Here is a 23202-nt window from a genome sequence, read left to right as displayed (position 1 = left end):
GCTTCTTTCTTCCCTTAGCTCAAGAAAAGCTAATGACTAGTGAATTCAGACGGTTCTAAAAGATACTTCAAAATTTGAAGTTTTTTTAAAGATTTTATTTATTTGACAGAGCACAAGCAGGGGGAGCAGCAGGCAGAGGGAGAGGGAGAAGCAGGCTTCTTGATGAGTGGGGATCCCCATGTGGGGCTTGAGCCCAGGACCCTGGTATCATGACCTGAGCCAAAGGCAGATGCTTAACAGACTGAGCCAGCCAGGTGCCCCTGAAGTTTTAATCAGCCATCTCCCAATATCCACGCTTGGCCCTCGTCTTCACCTAAATAGTCACCCACATCAGAACTCAACTCAGAAGTCATTTCCTCTCAGAAGCTTTTCCTGATGCCCGAATTCCTTGGCTTTCATCGTATCCCCTCCTTCCAGAACGTATTACAATTGTAATAAAACAATTGCACAATAAGCTAAATAACTTTGCAATTATTATTTAACATCTGCTCCTTCTGTTAAGGTATAAACTCCATGAGAACAGATAACCAGCTGTTTTATCCCCCAAGCACATGCTGTTCCATGTGATTTCCCCAGAGCCCAGCATATTCACTGCACTTATTAATTGCTCAGTAAGTATTTGTTGAATGAACAGTGTGCTATACAGAACAATGGTCCCCCAAAGAGGTCCACATCCTAATCCCCAGAACCTGTGAATGTGACTTACATGACAAAAGGGACTTTGCAGGTGTGATTACTTTGAAGATCTATAGATGGGGAAACTATCCTGGATCATCCGGATGGGCCCGACATAATCAAAAGGGTCCTTATAAGAGATAGGCAGTAGGATCAGAATGTGAGAAGAAGATATGGCAACAGAGATAGAGTGATGAGGCCATCAGCCAAGGAATGGGTGCAGCCACGAGACACTGAAGAGGCAAGAAATGGATTCCCCCTGGAAACTACAACTGTTAGCCCAGCTGATACCTGGTTTTAGCCTCCTGAGGTTCATTTCAGACTTCAGACCTCCTCTGCAACTGTGACATAATAAATTTGTATTGTTTGAAGCCACTATGTTTGTGGTAATTTGTTACAGCCACAAAAGGAAACTAACACAGTTTAATTGTGAAACATTGGACAAGACTCATCTAGCAACCTGAATGCAAACAGAATAATAGATAATAATAATAACAACAAATAGAATATTATGTTGCAAAACCAATTGGCCTAAACAAGCCAATGACCAAACCACACTCACCATCTAACTAACCCAGTTGTTTGCCAGAAATCATGAGTTTGAAGAGTAGGACAATATCCTGTAATAACAATAGCCCATAGAGTCTAGCACTGGAGAACTTATGCACATGCACAGACTCTGGGGAAGAAACAGTCAAAATATAACCAAAGTGTTGGTTGTGAAGCCTTGGACAATTCCAGCACTGGCTCTTGAACTTCTCACCTTTAACTCGGGATTAAGAACAGTTAATTCCTCCCCCACTGTCAGTATATATGAAGAGATCCAGCACATACAATGCCTGGTACAGACCTGGACGCATCGAGGAATGTCTGTATGTGTGCAGTGACGGTGGTGGGAGCGAGGGTGGTAAAGTCGATGGATAACAATGTCAGAAAAAAACGCGGAACGGGAATAGTGCTGTTTAAAACAATGCTTTTTAAAAAGGTGTTGTCTGGGGAAAAGGATAAGGATAGTAAGATTACATATATTAATGATACTAATAGCTCTACAATGCAGAATCAGCCCAGGAGAAGAAAAGAAGAAAATTTAGCAAATGGTAAAATATGTATGAAGAAGAGATATTCAGTGATCAAAGGGAATGCGTTTAAAGATAGTTGCTTTTTTCTTTCATATTTCCCTCCCTCTCCCTCAATTCCTACTTTCCTCCCTCCCTTCCTTTCCTTTCCCTTTCCTTTCCTTTCAAGAAGAAAGTGGCATGAAATGACTTAATTTTTTCCACGCAGCTAAAAATCATAAATGCCCTTTAGAGCTGGGCATCGTTGGAACATGAAAGTCAAATTGGGTTTTGGTAGACCTCATCCTACATATTGGCAAATCACTGTAGGATACAAGCAGAGGAGCTTCCCGCCTTTGTCTTTCTACTTAATAGAAGTCACGTCAAAGCACTTTCCCCCCTTTCTCTTGGCTCTTCTTGTCTTCCTTAACTGGAGTTATTATGCACTTACTGCCTCCAGTGGGCAGTCAAGTCCTTGGAGATAGGTTCTCTCAAATCTTGCTCTATTTATGAATCAACTTATACCATTAAATTTGGGGGTGTGGAAAAAACCTGTCCTAATAAACTTCTAGAAAAGATCCAAGTAGATCAGTGACCTTCCCCCACCCTCAACACCCCCCCCCATATATGCCTGCTCTTCAACAGTAAAAAACACACATCTAAAATCGTCATTTCACTTCCCAGGGGCTTTTTACTTTGTGGGTACCTGTCACTGCTGTCAGGAGTGTGAAGTGAACAAAAGCACTTTCTGTAATTTTTAAAATCTCCCTGCTGCTATAATTGATCGTAGAGAACACAATTGCTAAAAATTGTTCACCGTAGAATCATGCCTAAAAATACTATTTCTCTTTACTTCCTTCACTCCTGAGTGTACCAGGATTTAATTATTTAACATCACAAAACCTGAGAAGGCCCAATTAATGAATGCGTCTTGGCCAATTCACCAATACTCCTTAAATGTCGGGAGAAATAATGAGCATTCCCTGTACACTGTATTCTTTACGTTTTTCCCCATCATAGACAATACGGTACACTATGCTTTGGCTGAAAGTTTTGAATGTTTGGGAAATGCTTTTCTAAATAGTGCTTCTTGCCACAAAGTGGCTGAAAGCCTTGAATATGCTAATGTGTGTTACAGCTCTCTCAGAGGAGCATTTAGTTCACAGATTTCCCAAACTTTTTCAACTTCAAACAACAACAATTTTCTTTTCTAGCACACCTATTAACATCTCCTAGAGCGGGATTAAAAGCACGGGTTTTGTGCCCCAAGGGTCTGAACTGAATCTTGACTGTGCCACTCACGGCTTTATGACTTTGAACTTTATCCACTCTGAGACTCAGTTTACCTCATCTATAAAATAGGAATAATGCTAATTATTACTTAACCCTTGCTACATTGTATTCTAATTACATTTTATTGCCGATCCTCTCTCCCAGGTTATAAAACCGCTGATGGGAAGGATTATGTCTCATTCACTATTACATCCCTAATATATAATCTGCCACACAGTATAAATAGTAAGTGTTTGTGGAATGAAGGAATGAATGAATGATTGCACAAAGAAATGATTGAATGACTACTTCTTTCTCTTTCATGATCAGTCCTACGCTGCCTACTATGCCTGTACTTGCATTTCCACACAGGTGCGTAGGTTGTTGGCATACAGAGCCAGTTCTCGCCCCTGACCCCATGATCCTTTGCATTAAACCATCCACACTCCATGTGAATTCCCCTTGCCATTCCCTTAAGCCCTGGTGAGACCGTAGAAGTCATATTTTCTTGCTTGTGTTAAAATTTCAAGCTTGCTTTTTTCTTGGAAAACAATGTGGTCACGGTGGAAAGGGTGTTGGAGTCTAGAGACTTGAGTACTACCGGCTCTGTTTGCAGAGTGGCCCTGCTTATATTTTGTAACCTCTCCGCTTTCCACTCGGCACGGTTTTCAAGAGCATTGAAATACAGCCTACATTTTTGTAAACTGATGTTGTAATTACTGTAATTTTTCCAGCTATGTATTGGTGATGTAACAACTCAAAACCATCAATTGCTGTTAACACTAATGTCATGCTTACTACATGCAAGGCACTATTGCAAGTGCTATCTTGTTCAATACACACGCACACACAACTATCCCCATTTTGCAGATGAAAAGAGTGAGTCTCAGAGTGCTTAAGTAACTTGCCCAAGGTCCCACAACTAGTGAATGGCAAAGCTAGGATTCAAACCGACAAGCACTCTGGAGTCCAAACTCACTTTAAATAGAAGATGATGATGGACGGTCTCCTGGGTGGCTTAGTCGTTAAGCGTCTGCCTTTGGCTCAAGGCGTGATCCCGGAGACCTAGGATAAAGCCCCACATCAGGCTCCTCCGCTGGGAGTCTGCTTCTTCCTCTCCCACTCCCCCTGCCTGTGTTCCCTCTCTTGCTGGCTGTCTCTCTCTCTCTGTCAAATAAATAAAATCTTTAAAAAAAAAAAAAAGATGATGATGATGGAGACCATGACCTAGTGATCAATACAACATTTAAATATCTTCCACTAAAGATCGGTACTCACCAAACCTCTCCTCTTGTCCGAAGACTTTGGGCTGGCTCTGGTTTGGATGGACATTTAAATCATTCTAGACAAAAGTGTTCCATGAACTACCATGGATATATGTTACCATGTGCTCCGATGATCAAGCAAAGGGTCAACCTCTCCTCCTCTTGTAGCCTGCTAGGACACTGTGCCATATTGTCCTTGGAATTTTCCAAGTTCTTGAGTAAAGAAATACACTCTACATACCCATGGTTCTTCAGACTCTAAGCTCCCATGCTTAGGGCTTATCTCTCTGTAAGCCTGTGTGGGAGCCTCCTTGGCAATCCACTCGTGAGAATATTAAAGAGACCCCGAAGGGGATTTGAAGCTGGAATAGGACACACTATAACCAGAGGGAGAAAGTAATGAGAGACTGGAAAGAGTTGACCATAACCAGTTGCAAGATCAAATGAGCACTCTGGAACCAAGCCCCTCGTTGTTGATGGAAAATCTGCTTATGCCTCTAATGACTGGTCTAGCTGAGTCATAAGCACCAGTATGGCTTCCAACCAGAAAGGTTGCACATGCAGCTCACCCTCTATTCCCGAACTTTCTTTCCAACCCCTGATTACAGTTGCGCCCTCCATTCTGAAGTCCTAAGTTTTTGGAGGATGGAAGAGTGGTCCCCATACTTTAGAAGTGTGCCTTAAGCTCCAGATTGCCAAGTGAAAGGTTACTGAGGAGAGAGAGCAGTTCTCTTCATTTGCACATTGCTAATGATCTGCCCATTTGCCTGTATCACAACAAGCAAAAAATTAGCTTTTCCAACTATCTTTTTTTTTTAAATAAGATTTTATTTATTCATTTGAGACAGAGAGATACCGAGAGAGAGCATGAGCGGGGGAGAGGCAGAGGGAGAGCGAGAAGCAGACTCCCTGCTGAGCTGGGAGCCTGAAGCAGGACTCGATCCCAGGACCCTGAGATCATGACCTGAGCCGAAGGCAGATGCTTAACCATCTGAGCCACCCAGGTGCCCCTCCAAGTACCTTTGAATCCTTACATTCCATTTTTTTCTGGGGACAGATGATCAGACCTGGTATCTAGATTCTCTTTTTTATGTTGGCATTTGTGCACTTGAACTGTGGGAGCAAGTGATGCTCTGGTCAAGCCAGGTCCTGATGAACCCACCCTCGGCCTTCCAGGGAGAGCGACAGAAGCATCATCACGTGCAGCACGAAGGGGGTCGGAAGGCGTGTGGTGCAGCCCTCGTCACTGGGCAGTTTGTTTGCTTTGCTTACTTGTCTTTATCCCTCACTACACTTGGTCCCCTCAGAGAACTGAGCTGGATGAAACACAAATTAATTCCCTCAAAGGGACCCAAGTGGCCTGTCCTCCAAAGACCCTGCCGAGGCCTCTCTCTGCCCCTCTCACTTGTGCCTGCTGGGCTCCTTCCTGGTCTGTCTCCTCAGTGTCCTGGAAGCCCTGGGAGGGCAGGAACATCTCTCCACACCAGGTCTCTGGGTTCTCACTGCGTCCCTGTGCTGGGAGCCTGGTTTTGTTTCTTCAGGAAGAAACAGGGCAACATGTATTGAGTTCTTTTTAAAAAGCATGTATTGCTGAATTTGTGCTCATGATTGAAAATTTAGAAAACACAAGAAAGGACCAAAAGGAAAAAGGTGTCATCCACCTTTTTATTTATTTTATTATTATGGTATATTCCTTTGCAGGATTCTTTTTTCTGTGTGTATACCTGGTAGCCTGTTTCCTTGGTTAACATAATATCATACATGTTTTCTTTCACTTTTTATTTCCATATCCGCTGAGCACCTACTATGTAGCAAGAACTGTACTGGGCCCCTCAGATACTTGAGCTGGGCTTTAGGAAGGGGTATTTCCAAGCAGAGAAGCAGGAAGCACGTAATTAAGGCACAAGGGCACCAACATCGTGTTGTGGTATTATGGAGAATGAGTCTTAGGCTAAGGAGAGCAGCCTAACAGGGCACCATGACAGAAATTTGCCCCTAGAGCTAGGTTCTTATAATGACCCTGCCAGAGAGGGTTACTTACCAGAGAGTTTCCAGGATTTGTCAGAATTTCCAGAAAAAGCCAAAATTGCATTCAGGCATCTATGTTTTTAAAGTGAGGATTATAATGAACTGTTTTGGGCCTTTTGTCAACCAATCCGACTGGACATGGGTGTGGTGTTGGGGCCCAGTCTACAGGTGCCCCTGAGGCTATACTGCAACTTGGGCCCCTTTGTGGACTGATCATAAGGAAGTCTGGGGAGTCCTAGGGGGAGGCTCTCGGGCCAGGCCCATGGTCCACTCAATGGCGCAGGGAAATGATTGTCCACCAACTGGTACATTAGTGTTTCAATGTTTCAAGAAGCATACACTGTACAAGGACATCCTGGTGACCAGACTGACCTGGAGAGCGGCTTCTCTTCTCAAGTTGNGTCCACTCAATGGCGCAGGGAAATGATTGTCCACCAACTGGTACATTAGTGTTTCAATGGTTTAAGAAGCATACACTGTACAAGGACATCCTGGTGACCAGACTGACCTGGAGAGCGGCTTCTCTTCTCAAGTTGCTAACATGCACTCTTAGATGTCAGCGGTCTTGCTGCCTCTGACACAAGAGCCATGGTTTGCCATCCTTTGAATTTGAGCTGGAGGAGTGTGATTTGGGGTAGAAGCTAGGGAGATGGTTTCAGAGCCAGCCCGCAGAGGGCAAGCTGTGGCTGGCTCTGTTCTCCTCTTTCCTAAAGCACCTGCTAGAAAATTGGCTGCAAACCAAGCTCACACTGAGCAGTCACTTCTCCACCCATGTTCACCCAACATGACTGAGGTCTTCAGAATAGCACGGAGCTCCATGATGGAGGAAGGCATCTCCCTGGGGGTGAAGAATACACAAAGGAGTCAAGCAGGGACACAAGTCCCGAACGTCCATTTGCAGCAATGGCCACATCTCCCAGGAGTCCTCTCCTGCTGACAGCCATCTCCAAAGTCCCATTCCAGTACCCGTTCTTTCTGCTTAAACGCAGGGACAATGCTCTCAGTTTCCTGGAGTGAGAACTATGGCACTCTCCCATAATCCCAGCTTCCCTACTGATCTGGGTAAGGGGAAATCTGGAAAACAGAAATTTTCCAACCACCCCATCAATTATNGGCTGAAACAGAAATTTTCCAACCACCCCATCAATTATTGAGCTGGGGATTACTGGGGCAGTCGTTGGCCTAAGGCTTTACACGAATGATGTCCTGTCATCCTCACGGCACCCTTATGAGGTGGATATCATTTNAAAACAGAAATTTTCCAACCACCCCATCAATTATTGAGCTGGGGATTACTGGGGCACTCGTTGGCCTAAGGCTTTACACGAATGATGTCCTGTCATCCTCACGGCACCCTTATGAGGTGGATATCATTTCCATGTTACAATAAAAGTAGGGCTTTCTTATATGTTAAGGAAGTAAGTGTGTGGATACTGCAGGGCTCAGAGTTTAACTTGCTCAAGGACACACAACGAATATGCAGCAGAGCTGGGGTTTGATCCCAGAGGGCAAACCATTACCCAGGCTCTCCTAGGTCTTATAGAGAGAAGCATGAGGAAGAATGTGGCAGGGTCAGGACATGAGGGGAGTACAGAAGATCTGGGAAGCTGTGCTGGCAGCAAATACTCCCCACCCCCTTTCCCCAGGGTTACTTTCCTCCCAAACTGCCCACAAGTATACAAATATGGAATTGTGTAGCAAGAGTCATGGGTCATAATCACCTAACTCTTTATACTTGCCATGTGAACTAAATGCAGCTGGATGCTCTAGACTTGGTTGAAAGAACGGGGTTGTGGAACTAGAAGAGCTGGCGAATGGGTGATGGGGTGTTACCTTATGTGGGAGCGGTCACCACTCAGGTGAGCTGTTGGCCACCTCCTGCCATGGAGCTTCCAGACATAAGGATAAGGGACCTAGAGATGTCTGCGTAGCATAGCAGGCCGGGAGGTAGAAGGTCAGACTGGGTCTCTGCCAGACACTGGCTCTGCGATCTTCAGCCAGTTTCTTAGCTTTCCTGCATTTCAAGTTCTTCATCTATAAAGAGGTGGTATCTCTCAGAGCTGTTGTGAAAATTAAATAAGATCCTGTTTGCAAAGGACTTAGCCCGGCATCTGGCACAGAGTAAATCCCTTAATAAAGAGCTAGTAGCATGAAATTGCCTTCTTGCGAATTATTTTATCACAAATTTATGGAATAATTTCTTTACTGCAAACTTACAGACTTTAAAAATCCTAACTTCGGAAAAGACATAGAAGAGATGAGACACATGCTGTAATGTTGTCTAACTTTGTTTTTATAGGAGGCATGGAAATTTACACTAGAGAAGGCGAGACAGATTGTGAAGAAATCCCCAACTCCGGTAAGCAACGGATGAGAAGAATATCAGTGTTCTGCCTGGCGCCTTCATCTTCCCCTTCCCCTGCTCTCAAAGGCCAGGGGCTACTCCAGATCCCAGCTACAACACCTTAGCTGCAGTGAAGTTAAGTAGGAAAGTGAGCCCCTCCCCCCATTTTTCTCCTCCCTCTCTCGACAGCAGTGTTTCTGAAACCGGGCGGTACTGACATTTGGGGCTGGTTACTCCTTGGTTGTGGGCACTGACCTGTGCACCATAGCAGCACCCCTGTCCTGTACCACAAGATGCCAGCAGCCGCGTCACCCTTCCCCAGTCATGACAACCAAAACTGTCTCCTGATGTTGCCAAATGTCCTCTGGTCCTCACAGTTGAGGACTGCTACTCTCCAGTAGACCATTTTGGAGGAGGCTGTACCCTCCCGCCCCTCCACTTCCTAAATATGTGACCTCAGGCTGAGCCTCGGTTTTCCTGGCAGCAGGACAGAGACGGTGGTAATGTTCTTCGTCAAAGCATGGGTGTGAGGACTAAGAGAATGGATGTGTGTCAGGTGTTGGTATCATGCCTGGAACTTACCCAGCACTCAATCAATACATGTTTAGTTCAAATCAGTTATCATGGAGTCAAGTATTTGACTTAGGCCCTGGATGCAAATGAGCTCCAACTGAACAGGAAGCATAGAAGTCAACCTCCAAAGAACCAAGTCCCCCTCGATGCTAAAGATCCCGGCAATAAGGAAGCATTCCTCAGAGATGAGAGGGCATGGCCTTCGTCCTTGGCCTCTCCCTCATCACCCTGCTCGTCATTCACCCTGATGCAGTCCATTTAAGGTAATCTTGATTTGGCAGCACAGAAATAAGGAGGAGGAAAAGCCCTCGTGGCTCAGCTTGCCAGATTTAGCAAATAAAAATAGAGGAGACCAGTTAAATTTGAATTTCAGTTAAACAATGAATAAATTTTTAGTATAAGTATGTTCAGTGCCATATTTTATCTGGCAACCACACTCATGGGGAGTATATGGGTTTTGATGTACAAGGCTGGTATGTGGCGAATGGCAATATTCAGGCATTTCTACACAATCAGTTAATCTATCACAGTGTCTGTGTTGCCAACCATTATTTAATTCAGTGAGTAATTAAAGACCAACAGTAATGGGTTAGCTAATTTGCCGAAGCTGCGGAACAAGAAATTGAAACACCACGGGAAACTCTTGACTACCTTCAGAAGTCTAAACAAAACTAGAGAATAAGATTCTTCTTTCCTTCTCCACGCACACCTAAAAACTTCTCCTCAGAGCATTGTTAACTCCGCTAGCACAAACTGCCTTGGCATTAACTCAAGGGGTAATTAGGATTTTACAATTTTTCATTTCTGTCATCGGAAGTGCAAGCATAATTCATGCGGCCGGGTTCCAATAATTCCTTGTAAGAAGCCAAAAAAAAAAAAAAAAGCTACCAAACAACAATACAAAACTCCTCCAAAACCTCCTACAATTTATGTACATGCTAGATTAATGCTATCAAGGAAAAAATAATCAGAAAATGCAAATAAGCTTCTCTGAATTACCGCTCAGATGGTATTGGCTACAATTAATTCCATTGTGATGGCTGGTCTAACTGCAGACAGAGCCAGGATGTGGAAAGAAGCACACAGTAGGCTGCATATCATTTCAGCACAGCCTGTCAGACTGGGAGAAAGTGTGGTATTGTCAAAAGGAATGTTCCAGGAAATATCTGCATCTCTGTGAGGCCCTTAGAGGCTCCTCATAGATCTGGCAGAAAACTGAGCATCTAAGGGTTTAGAGTACCTGAGTTACGGAATCAATTTACTTAATTATCACAAAAACTCATAGAAAATAGACAGTATATTTTTGTTTTCAACCCGATTTTACAGACAAGAGGACTAAGGATCAGATATATTAAGTAATCCGCTCATTCCCCATAGCTAGGAAGTGAGAAACTCATCATTTAAATCCAGATGTAGTTACTTCCAAGTTCTTACCTTCTCCACTATGCCAATAGCCCTCAACCAGACCTCCTCAGCACTAAATTTCAGGAAGCACCATTCACATCACGGGCTATGTAGGTTAAAATCATGCAGCGCATGACCTGCACAACTGTACCTGACGTCCCTGATCAAAAACCTATCTACTTAATAGAATCATCTTCCCCAGTGCAATTAAACCCAAGTAAAGTAATACATAGCAAGGGTTGAAAAGCACTTCACCATGCAGAAATTGAACTTCAGTTTGGCTGTGTATAGACGAGAAGTTGTTCTCTCCCCTTTGACCTTCTGTTTACCCAGTCACCACATTTTTTCTTTATTCAGTTCCTGTGTATTGTTCTGCTTTCATTTAACATCCTGGTGTGTGGGAAAGCTTAGGATACAAGCAGAAACTGGTTCGAATAGATTGCTAAATGAAGATGCTGCATGACTCCTGTGCCCAAGGACAGCCCAGATTGGGACTTTCATTTAAATGGGATTACGGGGGCGCCTGGGTGGCACAGCGGTTGGGTGTCTGCCTTCGGCTCAGGGCGTGATCCCGGCGTTATGGAATCGAGCCCCACATCAGGCTCCTCTGCTGTGAGNGGTTGAAAAGCACTTCACCATGCAGAAATTGAACTTCAGTTTGGCTGTGTATAGACGAGAAGTTGTTCTCTCCCCTTTGACCTTCTGTTTACCCAGTCACCACATTTTTTCTTTATTCAGTTCCTGTGTATTGTTCTGCTTTCATTTAACATCCTGGTGTGTGGGAAAGCTTAGGATACAAGCAGAAACTGGTTCGAATAGATTGCTAAATGAAGATGCTGCATGACTCCTGTGCCCAAGGACAGCCCAGATTGGGACTTTCATTTAAATGGGATTACGGGGGCGCCTGGGTGGCACAGCGGTTGGGTGTCTGCCTTCGGCTCAGGGCGTGATCCCGGCGTTATGGAATCGAGCCCCACATCAGGCTCCTCTGCTGTGAGCCTGCTTCTTCCTCTCCCCCTCCCCCTGCTTGTGTTCCGTCTCTCACTGGCTGTCTCTATCTCTGTCGAATGAATAAATAAAATCTTTAAAAAAATTAATAATAAATGGGATTACGTGCCACTAGGTGCAATATTTTAAAACCATTGCTGAATCAATAACAGCCTGCATTTTGCCTCTGTCTAGCGAAGTTCAGATTGAAAGGAAGGGGCTGGTAAACTGCAAAGGAGGACTTCTGCAACATTATTCTGTGTCTGTTTCATTTCTCTTTGCAAGTAAATGATAAGAGGTTCGTCTTTCCCATGCCAGGTGATGAAAGGACGGGATAATTAAAACCTCTGTCTGAACAGGAGTTCGGTGGGGGGGGCGGTTAGGGGCAGGTAGTCCCTGGGTAAGCTACATCATCTATTGTCCACACCCTAGACCGAATTTCTACACAATGAATGTCAGAGATAGCCGCAGCCTTCTGTTGAATCCTGACAGTGAACAGCTGTGCAATTATAACATTTAATTCTTTTGTACCTCTTGTGCAGTAATTATAAGGCTGTCCATATAAATTTTTTTGATGTATTGGTTACATCAGTGTTAAAATCTACCTTGTCCTTAGGTTAATTACACCAAGGCCTTCAGATTCAAGTAAATATTCAAAGATGTAACTCAAACATTCAAATGCAACCTGACTTCGAACTCTGAGTCTCAGAATGTGTCTATATTTCCAAACTGCCACCAATCTTGCGGTATAATTTCATGCTGGTGTTTGTTTTACAGTGTGTCTACAGTGCTTATCTCCATCAGTTACCAGGTCTCTGGACTCAACCTTCTAAACACCCCTCCTTTGCATGGCCATCCCCCCTCCTCCTGCCTTACAACAGTGGTTCCCAATCAGTGGCAACTTTGTCCTCCCACCCTTCCCCTGAGGACATTGGCAATATCTGGTGACATTTTGGGGCTGCTTGCATCTGAATGGCTAGATGCCAGATATACTGCTGAACATCCCACAAGGCACAGCACAGCCCCACAACAAAGAGTTATTCCTCCCAAAATAGCACTAGGGCTGAGATGAGAACCCCCAGGATCAGGTCTCAGGGTCTTTATCTGCCGACAGGTCTCTCTGCCCCAGCCCACCTCCTCCAGGCCACCGTGTCACCCCCAGGATACCTTTCTGAAATATGAATGTGATCCCTCCGCTTAATACCTTCAGGAACCCCCACAGAATAGCACACAGTGAGGTATCCTAGTCTAGTCATGACGTCTCCTTCCCTCCATGGTTCACCACGTCCTTGTGCTTCGCTACACCCCAGCCAGAGTGGAAACATTCGGTGGCCCCCGAGATGCCACACCTGCTCATATTCCCACAGCACCTCACGGGGTGTTCCCTCTGCCAGGAGCCATGCTTCTCCTGCTGCAAAGATTCCTCCAACAAGCTGGGACCTTGATGAAACATAGACTCTGATTCAGCAGGTCTGCTATGGGGCCTGAGACTCTGCATTTCCAAAAGTTCCCAGACAACATCCATGCTCCTGGTTTGTGATCACACTTTCATCAGCTAGGGCCTAGAGCAGTGGTTCTCAAATTTTAGCGAGCAGCAGAATGACCTGGAGGCTCAGAAAACCCTGATTCCCGGGACCTACCCCAGGCTTTCCAGTTCATTAGATCAGAGTGGGGCTCACAAAGTGCACCTGTAGCAAATCTGTGACCACACTTGGGGTCCCAAAGCCTAGAACATCTGTCTCTTCCTTCCTGCCAGCATCCTTCCTACACGACTTCTGGGTCATCTCCTGCCTCCTCCTCTGGGTGCCTAGATAGCCGCGTTAATGCTGGGACCACTGCAGACATCCCAAAGCATGCTAAGAGCTGAAATACTCACCCCTCTGCTCCGCTAGGCAGTAAGCTTGATGAGGACAAGGACAGCCTCTTCTGTCTCCATGTCTTGCATATGGATGGTAGTACCAATCAGGAGTGTTCCTCTCATCCTAGAAAGTGGAGCAAACATCACAAAGGTTTGCTCAACTTTGATTCATAGAGTGAAAAGGAGGTTGCCTTGTTCTGCTCTGCGAGGGTCAATGTATTGCCAATGCTAATGATCCAACTCATAGCCATCTGAAGGACTCTTTGGGCTGGCAAAAATCACCCATCTCTCGCACTTCAATGATAAATGCTAGCTTCTAGCTTTTTCTAGTCTGTTGTCTTTTTCTTTCATCTGAGGAAAACATCATGGAAACCACAATCATTGTAAATGTACCTCTTAGTAAAAAGCCAGGGCTTTTCATTTGTCGCACAGTGAGAGTCTTATGGCAAGTGCTGTCTGAAGTCCCTTTTCATGAAGCTTGGGGAGCTTCGTCTTACACCTCACCTGCCCCCACAGCACCTCCCAGGAAAGGGGACTGCCTCCTTCCTTCCTCCCAAGCCCTGGCCATGTCTCTCCTATTGGTCTTGATTTTCTCTCATAATAAGCTGGGATTACTCCATTTGAACATGTTCTTTATTTCAAACCCTTTCTCAAAGCCCCTTGAATACAAGGAGGGAGAGGAATGTTGTCGCCCAAGTGGAACAGACCACAGTGGGCCAGACCTTTTGGGGAAGAGGTGGAGCATAGGTGAAGGTGAGGGTAGCTGGCAGCGTGAGGAAGTGGGGAGCTTCAGCAAGAACAAAAGCACCAAGACAGAGTGAGGATGGAGTGCAGGGACAGAAACAAGAGGTAAATTTAGTTAACTGAGATGGCCCAGGTTCTGAAGAAAAGAGGCTCCCGAAATCCAGACTATGGAGCCAGCAGGAGAAGAAGGGCCTTTACAAGTTGCAGGGCTATTCCTTGAACTAAGCAACTCTTTTTTTTTTCCTCTCCAGAAATATTCCAGAAGTAGTTCTGATGTTTGTTCCCTCCCATTTTTGGCCAAGATCTGTCAGAGGATTAAATCGTACGTATACTATTTCTGCCTCCCTGAGTATGGGCATGAGATGGCACCCTTCGTTATCACTGTTGTCCAATGACTAAAATGATCGTCAAATGTAAAAGGCATCTTCCCGAAGGTGAAAGTGTTTGTTGCTCGTGACTAGTACCATGACTTGTATAGAAACTAAAAGACAAATGAGCTCTGCATGAATCATTTTGGAAATCCACTGCATACCAGGATCCTTGAACCTCAAAACCTGACTTATACCCTGGGCCAGCACGCAGCCTGCCCGTGAAACTTCTGGGCAGCTCAGTGCACACCCATGCCACACATGGGGACAGCCCCTCCTTGCTGTGTAAGACACAGACAAGGTCAAGGTCGGTGCCTCCTCAAGGAAGGGACTCTGAGCATCTCACTGCAACGCACTCACGAGGCTGGAAAGGGACCTTTTCTTTTTTTTTCCACAGAGCTCAACCCATTACCTAAAAACTCTGGCTCAGATATGTATGAACAGTGTTGCCCATACGGAGACACTGTCCCAAATTCCCAGGACCTCCCGTCTCCGTTTAATTCCCATAACCCAGCTCTATTCTGAGTCTGAGGTTACGCTGGGTGTCATCCTAATCACTGTCTATAGCATTAAAAGATGGAACGGTGTGCCAAGAGGGACATTAGACCAAGAGGCAAAATAGCACAGGCTCTATCTTGCACTTGACCCCTTCCCATGTGACTTTGGCTGCTGTCCCGTCGTGTATGGTCAATGTCATGGGTGCCACACGTGGAACATGCAAACATGTCCGCATGAATTCTCACAGCAACTCCATGAAGTAGGGGTTGTTATTATTCCATTTCACAGTGAAGGACACTGAGTCTTAAAGAAATCACTTCTCCCGGCTGCCAGGAGTGTCTGGGAGGTCTAACTCTCCTTGTGGGGGCTTGGAGGTGACTCAGGCTGCGCATCTGGACTTGGACACCATATTTGTTTCTTAGGGCAGCTGTAATATTATACCTACAAACTGGGTGGCTTAGAACAACAGAAATCTATCCTCTCTTCATTCTGGAGTCTAGAAGTCTGAAAGCAAGGTGCTAGCAGGGTTCCTCTGAGACTCTGCTCTTTCTCTGAGATTGCCTCTGACTCTCAGGGTCAAATCCTTCCTTGCCTCTTTGCTTCTGTCAGTAGCAGCCAGCTATCCTTGTTGCTTAGCTTGCAGGTGCAACACTCCAATATCTGCATCCAGCCTCCTCCGTGCTGTCTTCCCTGTGTGGCCGTCTTTTCCTTTTATCCGAACACTGGTCATATTGGATCAGGGCCCGGTCTAATGGCCTCATCTTAACTTTGTAACATCTGCAAAGACCTTATTTCCAAAAAAAGTCACATTCATAGGGACTAGGGGTTAGAACTTCAGCATGACTTCTTGTGAACACAATTCAACCCATAAAAGAGGCACTTTTCCTGTGTTCCTCCATCCTTCATCTCATGAGTTTCATGGGAGCTCAGTCCACTGAACATCTCCTGTCTGCTGTGAAAGCTTCTCAGGAGAGAAGGAGACTATCTTCTGGTCTACATTCAAAGCCTCTTGGAGATCCAAGAGTTTTAAAACTTTTCCTGGTTCTTCTGCCCACATGAGTTCCTGCAAGCCAGCTGTGCAAAGTGCTGACCTGGGTCCCAGAAACAAGATCAACACCACTTTTCATGAATAGGGCTGGTTGCTGAGACTACCAGGACATGGGGAACAGAGGGGAAATAGACACGAAAGAAGATGCTGGAAAGCTGAGATGCACGCAGCTCCCCAGGCCCGCAGTCATTTCATCATGCCTAGCTCTTACTGAATTGAGACACCTGTCCCCTCCTTGCCAAAAGTATCATTGCATTTTCTATGTCAAACATGGGCCAGCAGGACCCAAAGTGACAACTCTTCAATTGAACCACCTTTGAAAAATTGAATTCAAGAGCATCTGTGACCAGGGATTTTCCTGGCGCTATTTAAAAGGGAAATTTTTCTTTTATGTAAAAGCAAAAGCAGTGTGTTTTTTTCTTCTTTCTAAAAAAATCATTGTGCTTTGAGTATAATTTGCAACAGCTCACAATTTATTCAGTGCTTTATGGTTTACAAAGCTCATTTAAATGCAGCCTCATTTATTATTCAAAACAACCTGTGGCTTAGTAATAATAACAACAACTGAAAGTTACCTGAGAAGGTCTGTGCACTAGGAACTCTTGTCAATGGAACCCTACAAGGCAGATGGCATTATTGTCCCCTCTCTAAAGAGCTGAAGTCTTTTGCCCAAGGCCGTGGTGCTAGTAATCGATAAATTTGACATTTGAACCCAGCAGCCTGGTTGCAAAGGCCAGGCTCAGAGTCACTCAATTGTCTATCCCTCGACTCTTCACCCCACTTTTGGATGAGCAAGTAAGTTCTAGCACATTGAATATCTGACCCACTAAGCACAGTCAGGTAGTAGAGACAAGACCTACATGTCTTCCATTACATAATCCTTCCATCAAATCCCTTCCAGTAGGAATGCTTTTCCTGTTCTGTGCCTCTCCTGCCACATCCTGTTTGGTCTAATGCCTTCAAAATACAGTGAAGGTGTTCCCACCACGGGCAGTTTTCCAGCTCCATGCTATCAGGCATTTGTCTAGCTCTCCAAACCCCGAGCTCACCAGTGCCTGCTCCTGCACCCCGTTCTTCTACCGCCTCTCCCCATCAGGCTCCCATACCACCCACAGTTCTTAGAGGGTGGGGACACCATTTCTTAATAAACCTTTGTCCTTGTACTTAACACATTGCTTTGAATTAGTAGGGTATCAGTGAAGAAACACGGGAATAAATAAAAGGCACTATTTTACTAGAAAAAAAAATGTGTAGGATACCAAGCTACTCTCATAGGGCAATCAAGTTTTTTGTTCTTTTTTTGTCTTGTGCTGATCAGAATTCACAGTGCCTATGCACTATTTTTTATTGTAACAATGGTAAGTCGAGAGTCCCCTCTTAATAATCTCTTCTTTTTATTTAATTTCCACATGCATAAACCCGCATATGGATCATTTCACATAAAGGCGTACAGATTGTCCTAGCCTATGTTAATTACCTTTAGTTCATCATTCTTTTCTTTTCTTTCTTTTTTTTTTTTTTTTTACTTGTTCCTTCTTCCCCATGACCTATGCCTTCCAACCACGTCGGTCCCTGTCCCTGCCACCAAGGTGAGCCCTGTTGTATTCTTTCCTGGTGTTCTCTGCTCTCATTTCATCTTACAGAGAGGCCTCTAACACATCCACATGCATATGAAACAGACCCATTCCCAGCCTTGGAGTGCTGCCGGGGACTCAAATGTGAGATAGCTACACAAGGAAACTTTCTTCTCCCTAGTTTTCTTTTGTTGTAATGCCCCAGTTTCATGAAATAATTTTAGGGAGTTTGAACTTGAATAACTATTCTATTATGTAATGAATAACATTCACCTGCAATTACAATTGCTCACTGGCTCAAGCCTGCTAGCTCGACAACTGGCCATCATAGAGCAATGGCTCTATTGGAAATGTATTTTATATTCATCCCCAAGCAGGTGATTAGCTGCCCCAGCCAACAAGATAAGTGGGTAGAACATTGTGTGCCTGGAAATCTGAAAATCTAAAGAGGGTACATGGATTGGATTTGGGATGGCTCCAGAAACTAAAATGCCATAGGAGCAGATACCTGACTCGTGTTTGCCCTGCCCTAGAAATCATCCTTGGAATAACTGTTACCATTGCACAAAATAAGAAGAAGAGCTAATGTTTTGTGAGTGTTTACCACATGGTTGGCACAGGTCTTTATGCTTCCCATGTAGAAACTCACTTAATCTTTACGACAGCCCTAGGAAGCTGGGACTAATATTGGCCCCATTTTATGAACAAAGAAACAGAGGTACAAAAGATTAAATAATCTGCCTAAGGTTATATAGCAAGTAGACAGCAGACCTGGGATTCAAACCCAGAGAGTCTAATTTCAGAACCAGAACTGTGTTAAAAGGTTTCCCATGACTTTTCTTTCCTACTAGAACATTCTTCACCCAATTACATGCCTTGAAAATGCTTTATCCTTTAAATTTAAACTTAAGATTACCTTCTTCCCTGTATAGCATTAGAGTGTTTTCCTTCTTGGTGCACAACCCTTTATAGCATTTTCTCCATAGCACTGTAGTTGCATATTGGTGAGTTCTTAGCTCCCATGAAGCTCCTCTAGCTCCGGAAATATATCTTATATTCATCCCTAATATCTAACATGGTGTCTGGCACACAGCAGGGATTCCAAAAATGCCTGTGGAAGGGAGGGAGGGAGGGAGGGGGGAATCTATAAGGATACATGAAGTATCAGATTTAGATACAGTTTTGCAGAAGTAATGTTAGTAAACATCAACAATGTCTTATCTGCAACCTTGGAGCCAGATGTGATCTGGAATTCAGAATTTTCCAGATTTTAAGAAAATCAACATATAGTGACCATAGGTCACCTAACACTCTCAGTACCTTCTGATCAAACACATTTATATTTCAGCAGTGAAATGTATAAACACACTAAGTAGGGTAAAGCTGATGAATTGGCTTATAACAGTTCAGATCAAGTTTTTACCACCAAATGAATTGTCTGCAAAGTTAAAAAAAAAACCCAGCAACTCAGTTTTTGGAACACTTTGGATTGGAGGCTATGACTAAGGGATTGTGGGGTTTATGTAAATTGCATTTTGTGCTACTTTGGATGACCAGTCTACCGTACTGTGTCTAGAATGTATGGTTTGGGTTAGTTAGTTTGAGCCTTTAAAATAACCAGATCTTCATCTGCTTATTAATTTGCTTCATTTGTTCATTAATTTAATGAACTCACTTTCCAGTTCTAGAGACAACTCATTGTTCCTTCAAACTCCCATNAGACATCTATAAGGATACATGAAGTATCAGATTTAGATACAGTTTTGCAGAAGTAATGTTAGTAAACATCAACAATGTCTTATCTGCAACCTTGGAGCCAGATGTGATCTGGAATTCAGAATTTTCCAGATTTTAAGAAAATCAACATATAGTGACCATAGGTCACCTAACACTCTCAGTACCTTCTGATCAAACACATTTATATTTCAGCAGTGAAATGTATAAACACACTAAGTAGGGTAAAGCTGATGAATTGGCTTATAACAGTTCAGATCAAGTTTTTACCACCAAATGAATTGTCTGCAAAGTTAAAAAAAAAACCCAGCAACTCAGTTTTTGGAACACTTTGGATTGGAGGCTATGACTAAGGGATTGTGGGGTTTATGTAAATTGCATTTTGTGCTACTTTGGATGACCAGTCTACCGTACTGTGTCTAGAATGTATGGTTTGGGTTAGTTAGTTTGAGCCTTTAAAATAACCAGATCTTCATCTGCTTATTAATTTGCTTCATTTGTTCATTAATTTAATGAACTCACTTTCCAGTTCTAGAGACAACTCATTGTTCCTTCAAACTCCCATCCTCAGGATGGCAAGGTGGGGGACAGCTTCAGAGTACTAGGTGGGCCCTTTCACCTAGCACTTTCCCAGGCTGAAAATATGACTGTTTGAGTCTGTACCATCTGTGTGTATGTGTGTTGTGTGTGTGTGTGTCTTTCTTCCTCTTCTCACCTAGAAAACTATACTAGCTGTCCAAGAGGTCAAACATGTACATGGGGGGGCAACTACCTAGTTGTATAGGAGGGGCCATCTCCGGAGAAGCTTATGACCTAGACTTCTGGTGGGTCCACCATCCCAGAGTTAGTAAGACAGGCTCCATGACACCAGTTAGGCTCCATGCTGGCTCTTACTAAATCCATTTGCCTTGAGGCTCTCACAGCTGCTGGAGTGCTCTTGATTCAAAAGGCCATTTAGTAAATCCTGTAAAGGCTCATGTTACTCTCTACATTCTAGGCTCTGAAAATAGCTTCACCCTGCCATATGATGGCATAGCCTGCTACCCCATGAGAGATTTTCCTAGAGGGAAAGCAGTGTTTGCCATTCAGGAGCTGGGAAAAGTTTGGTAGTGAGGACACAGGGGGAGAGCCTCCCTCAGGGGAGGGGTCTGTGGCCTTAGCATGACTTTGCTTGGTCATCAGTCACATCCAAATCTTTGGTTTTCTAGGCTCATGAATGGGAGTGAACATTGCCAGCTCAAGTGCCTCAAGATTCTTAGAGTTAGTGGTTTAAAAGAGTAGATGTAGATTTTAAGAAAAGACTTCCATCACAGAATGTGTAAAATGGCACAAATTCAATCTGTAGTGCTGAGCTCATTGGACCAAAAATGCAGTCTCCTTCTTTTCTGGGCATCTCAACATCAATTTCCTAAGTTCTCCAAAATGTTGATGTAATTGTTTCACTTCCCCATATGGGCCAAATTAATATCAGAGGGAAAATAGTTCTAATTAGGTGGAGAGCAGAGATTGGCAAAGTTTGGCTGGCGCTCTTCCATACCATGGAGGCGCTTCATTTTATTTTTAGAATGGACTTCTATCACATACTCAACATAGCCGTATCTGAAATGTCTCTGTTTGTTTTCACAAACACAGTTTCTTTTTTTCTTAGCTCACCAGCTGTTTTGTTTTCTTTTTTCTAGAACTATAAAAAATTCTGTGCCATTCAAAGATGTAGATTCGGACAAATACAGCGTTTTCCCAGTAAGTATTGTTAAGAGTAACCAGATGTTCACTAAATATTACTAAAGATCGCTTTCTACAAATACCTTGCCTTTAATAAGACAAGACTGAATTCCAATTGAATGTATTAATAATTTGACAATACCCCTTTCCATGATTTTTATGGACTTTTTGGCATCTTAATAATACACAAACCGTCAGGGTGGGTCTTAAGGCCGAGACTGTTTTTATTTCCTGAAGCCATTCCCAGCTGGGTATTTCAGTTGTCTTGAAAGGTGTTGAGAATTATTTTGGAAATTCTTAAACCTACTTTTAGAGTGTATGTGTCGTGTTATGTGTAGGCACATGTTTGATTTAAAGCAGTAAGGATGTCAGGATGTTCTCTGCAAAATACAAACAAGCAATTGGCAGATGTAACTCCCCAAAGTTGGTGGGATCTCAGATATTCTACCTGGGAATGGGGGAAATAAAAACATTGTTTGATATTATTATGACTCTTGATTCTTTCAAATCAAGGAACAAGACAGGTCAACTGTATAATAAATCCACATAATAAGCCAGCTTTGCTAGAGATTTTTAAATTATCCATTACAATGATTAATCATTTGACCAAATAAACCAATTGTTTTGGAGGCTAAGAAGACTGCTGACTAATAAAGTTCAGAGAGTTGGATGTTCCTGCTGTTTGTGGAAGTGTACACACAGACACACGCACACACACACACGCACATCTACAGATGCACATATACGTACAGCATGCATGCACGTAGCCACACCTGTGAGTGCCAAATGTCCACATACCTACACATTCACATTGCATACACTCCCATGCACCCACGTCTGGGCACACACCCAACAGCACATATACACACACTCACGCACACACACTACCACCCGGCATTGGCGCTGGGACTCTTACATTTTACCTCACACAGCATGTCTCAGCATATTAATCTTAATTATTTTAGTAATCTCTAGTGTTCCTAGACAGTATTGGAATTAAGAATCACACATGTCAGGGAGAGGGAGTTAAGATGGTGGAGGAGTAGGGGACCCCTTTTTCAGCCGGTCCCCTGAGTCGAGCTGAATAAGTACCAGACCAGCCTGAACATCCATGGAATCAGCCTGAGACGCAGGAAGATACATCTGGATCTCTACAAATGAACATCCTCCAGCGCTGAGTATTGAGGTACCAAGCGGGGAGCCGTGAAACCACGCACAGATATCGGAAGATAAACGGAAGAGGGAGGGAGCCGCCGTGTTCGGGCGCCGGGAAGCGGTAGCCACCTGCACGGGGAGAAGCCGGACTCGCGGACCGGCACCCGGAAGACAGCAGACTGAGACCGTGAGCCGGGAGTGTGCCACCAGACTGAAATGGAGCTCCGGTGTGCTCATTGGAACCAGACTGAGACCAGGAGCTCAGGGAGAGCGCGGGGGAAGCTGGCAGCTGGCGGGGTTAGAAACAAAGGACAGAGACGCGCCGGCCCTGGAAGTGAGGGCTGGGACGCCAGGTGTGGGGCGCACATCCCGGGACACTGCAGGTTTGAGCAGCACCAACAGAAACAGAGTTAAAGTGGCCAGAACATCAGTGGAGAACGGTCTGCAATCCCTCTGTTCTGAGACAGAGGCTGAGATTTGGCCACTGCTGCTCTGACTCTCAGAAGAGGCACAGCAAACCGCCAGAGAAAGCCGCCAGAGAACAGAAGCCTGGAAATACCGGCTCACAGTGTGCCCATCCCCATCCCCCCTCACACGGGACACGGAGACTCTACACAAACACGGTTGCCTGAGTATCGGTGCGGCAGGCCCCTCCCCCAGAAGGCAGGCTGAAAAATCAAGAAGCCCACATCCCTAAGATCCCTATAAAACAAGGGTGCACAGCCTGGGTCCCAGTCAATAATTTGGGCTCTGGACAACCCCGCAACCTCTCCTCATCAGAATGACGAGGAGAGGGGCGCCTGGGTGGCACAGCAGTTAAGCGTCTGCCTTCAGCTCAGGGCGTGATCCCGGCGTTATGGGATCGAGCCCCACGTCAGGCTCCTCTGCTATGAGCCTT

The 23202-nt window shown here is 44.5% G+C and overlaps 1 protein-coding gene across 1 annotated transcript in view; it reads left to right on the top strand.

The window, feature by feature from the left end:
• The window catches only part of AOAH (acyloxyacyl hydrolase), a 181636-nt gene that overhangs the window by 59553 nt on the left and 98881 nt on the right, over positions 1 to 23202 (top strand). The window contains exons 5-8 of the mRNA XM_034644821.1: positions 5325 to 5524; positions 8595 to 8654; positions 14457 to 14527; positions 21107 to 21167. Of these exons, the coding sequence (XP_034500712.1) occupies positions 5325 to 5524; positions 8595 to 8654; positions 14457 to 14527; positions 21107 to 21167 (392 nt within the window). The remainder of the gene's footprint in view (positions 1 to 5324; positions 5525 to 8594; positions 8655 to 14456; positions 14528 to 21106; positions 21168 to 23202) is intronic.

Source organism: Ailuropoda melanoleuca, chromosome 1, assembly GCF_002007445.2.
Source record: "Ailuropoda melanoleuca isolate Jingjing chromosome 1, ASM200744v2, whole genome shotgun sequence".
In the NCBI taxonomy this organism is placed as follows: domain Eukaryota; kingdom Metazoa; phylum Chordata; class Mammalia; order Carnivora; family Ursidae; genus Ailuropoda; species Ailuropoda melanoleuca.
Note: the sequence above shows the minus strand (reverse complement) of the source record. Positions and strands in the feature narration are given on the sequence as shown.